At 51.8% G+C, this 2902-nt stretch overlaps 1 protein-coding gene across 2 annotated transcripts; it reads left to right on the forward strand.

Annotated features, from left to right (window-relative positions):
- The first annotated feature begins 379 nt into the window (after nucleotides 1–379).
- On the forward strand, nucleotides 380–2664 carry LOC136519718 (RPM1-interacting protein 4-like). Of its 2 annotated transcripts, XM_066513089.1 has the most exons (4): nucleotides 380–474; nucleotides 1504–2037; nucleotides 2127–2339; nucleotides 2474–2664. In XM_066513089.1, exons 1-4 carry the CDS (start codon nucleotides 469–471, stop codon nucleotides 2510–2512), a joined length of 792 nt encoding a protein of 263 aa, XP_066369186.1. In that variant the 5' UTR covers nucleotides 380–468; the 3' UTR covers nucleotides 2513–2664. The 2 variants fall into 2 exon arrangements, with proteins under 2 accessions (XP_066369186.1, XP_066369187.1); XM_066513090.1 differs by lacking the exon at nucleotides 380–474 and having other exon boundaries at nucleotides 1498–2037.
- Nucleotides 2665–2902: the final 238 nt, after the last annotated feature.

The raw sequence follows: 2902 nt of genomic DNA on the forward strand, positions 1-2902 counted from the left end.
TTTCCCACATTGACTAGCCAGCCAGACGTGTCTCCAGCCGATCGATCCAGCAGAAAGCCAGCAGGCCAGCGACGATTCTGCCGGGACGAGGTCAATGCAAACGGCAAGAAGGAAGACACGGAGACGGAGAGACGACTGGGTTTTGGTAGGTAGGACTAGGATCGCAGCAGGCATATGCACACCACGCCACGTCCCGTCTATAAAAGACCATTGCCGAATTGGGCTGCCACTATTTTGCAGCTTCTTCCCTCCCTTCCGCAGTTGGGCTCTCCTCCTTTTTTAGATAGAGGATTGCCAAATTTTGGCTGCCACCAAGCTACCTTCTCTCCCCTACCTTGGGGCCTGCCGTTGCTGCCTCTTTCTCCCTCCTCTCTGCAGGGGGAAGGGGGAGAAGAGACCACCTGATCAAGACCTCGCCGCCGACATCACCGTCGCCGTCCGGCTGGTTTGGTTCCTCTCCGAGCGTGAATGGCCGTGAGTGCTGCTGCTTCTTCCCTGCTGTCTGGTTTCTCTTTGATGTATAGATAACATAACCATGTTTTTGCTCAACTATGAAGAATCTTTGTGTTCTTTCGTGTGCCGTATTAATTATACATCCCACCTTAATTATTTGGGCGTTTTTAGTATGAACATGCATCTCTATGCATACGCAAAAAATATTTAGTTTTAGATCTAATATATATAATATAACGTTTCATTCGTTCATGGTGCGCCTCTGATCTCACCTTAGTTTGGAATAATTTAAAATGATTACAGTTTCTTGGCATACACCAGGGTTGCCAGCCTCAGCCTGAACCATTTGCAGCTTTAAGTTAGCCATGAAGTGATGCTAGAATCATGCATGATTCATGGATAACAACATTATGCTGCAAATTATCTATCCGTTTCGATAAAATAGCATCGAAATGAATCCACCGGCGCGTTGCAAGTAGATTCATGGATGATGCACATACAACTCATGTCTAGCTAGATTCATTTCACGTAAACTCGTAATTGTATGTTCATCCTTCTTGAGATGAACAAGATGAGATGAGCGGCTGTTCAAATGTATGTTTTGCCTTCTGGTTGAAGGTTTGTACACGTTCTATGGATAGGGAGTCTACTCTTATAATAAAACTATATATACACCCTTGATTGAACACGTCTTTCTTCTTAGCATTGTTTAGAAACTCAATCACTTTTGTAAAGCATATAATCCCACGGTTCCGTTTCCTACTGGGAGGCACGTTGTTTTCACTTACAGCGCTGGTCAAACGAATAGCCAACCACAGCTGTAAATCTGAATATTAACAAGGAAGGGTTGACCCGGATACAATATTCATGACCTCTTTTATTTGCTGTAAATCTGAACATTAGCAGGGAAGGATTGACTGACATCGTTTGGTGTCAATTGCATCTTCACATAATTAAGTTGCCATTTGCATCATATATTCAACAATCACCATTGCTTGCATTGGCACCTGAAAACATGGATTGTTCATTCCTGGACGTACTTGCATGCAGAAACGACCCACGGTGCCAAAGTTCGGCACCTGGGACAGCGACGATGTCGGGTACACGGTCTACTTCGACAAGGTGCGCGAGAACAAGGGCGCCACGGCGCCGCCGCTGCACCGGCCACACAACCCCAACGACCCCGAGGAGGGACCCATGATGAGGGTCCCTCCGCCGTCGTCATCGAGGCCGGCGACCGCGGGAGGCCACCGCGACCGCGAGCCGCCGCCGAGGCGGCACCACGGGCAGAGCCACCGGCGAACGGAGAGCAGCAGCAGCGCGGCGTCCGACCCGGGCGGCAGCTGGGGCGCCGCCCACCAGAGCAAGTTCGCGCCGCCGCCGCAGTACTACCAACGCGCGAGCCCGCAGCCGCAGCCGCAGCAGCCCCATCACTATGGCGGCCACCACTATCACCACGGTGGCCACCAGCAGCAGCACCAGCCCCCGTCCGCGCACGGCCACCGAGCCCCGCACGCGCACAGGGAGCACCGCGCGGCGCCGGGTCCCCGGGCGCGGTCCGCCTCGCCGCAGAGCAACGCCCCAGTGAGTCTTAAACCGATCAACTTATTCGTCCGCGCGTTGCAGGCGGGCGTGATTGTTTTGTTGACGGTGTCTGTCTGCGCGTGTGACAGAATCGTCAGCGGCCCTCGGCCGTGCCCAAGTTCGGAGTGTGGGACGAGCAGACCGCCGCGTCGGCCGCGCAGGGGTTCACGGTGCAGTTCGAGAACGTGAAGCGGCACCGGGAGGTGGCCAGGTCCGTGGTGCCGGCTGTGCCGCGCGTGCCGTCGCCGCCGGAGGGCGCCGCGTTGAGGCGACACCATCAAAAGACCCCTTTCGTGTCCAAGGTACGTACACGGTGATCACTAACAACATGCACTACTTTGTTTGGCACACCTCTATCAGAGAGTACCGTCGATCAGGTGGTATGGTATGGCATTTCATTGATCAATGCTACACTCCATTGTGCTGTGATGCGCAGATGTTTGGATGTTTCCTTCCCACCACTGCCAAAGGCTGAGAACGATGCATATATATCTTCACACATCTTGCTCCCCGTGACCTGTTTTATCAAGCTACGAGCGTTCATTATTTCATTCAGTAGCTTGGTACGTGAGAGAAGGTGAAAGAGAAGGGTGATCGAGCGGGAGATTTCATTACTACTATGCACATATTTTGATCGGTTTATGCACATGTAATGACCTACAATTATGCACATATCATAACTTATGTGTGATCCTGCATTTGAGAAACAATTTTGCTATATAGATGGGTTACTTGAGAGGGGGTAAGAGATACTCATGGCGGTGTTATCACTACCAGATTCAGCTTCTTTGCCGACTACCTCAGGCACTCAGCAAAGCCGCAAAGGGCGCTCGGTAAACAGTTTATCGGCAAAGACCTCTTTGCC

The sequence above is a fragment of the Miscanthus floridulus genome, chromosome 18 (assembly GCF_019320115.1).
Source record: "Miscanthus floridulus cultivar M001 chromosome 18, ASM1932011v1, whole genome shotgun sequence".
NCBI lineage: Eukaryota > Viridiplantae > Streptophyta > Magnoliopsida > Poales > Poaceae > Miscanthus > Miscanthus floridulus.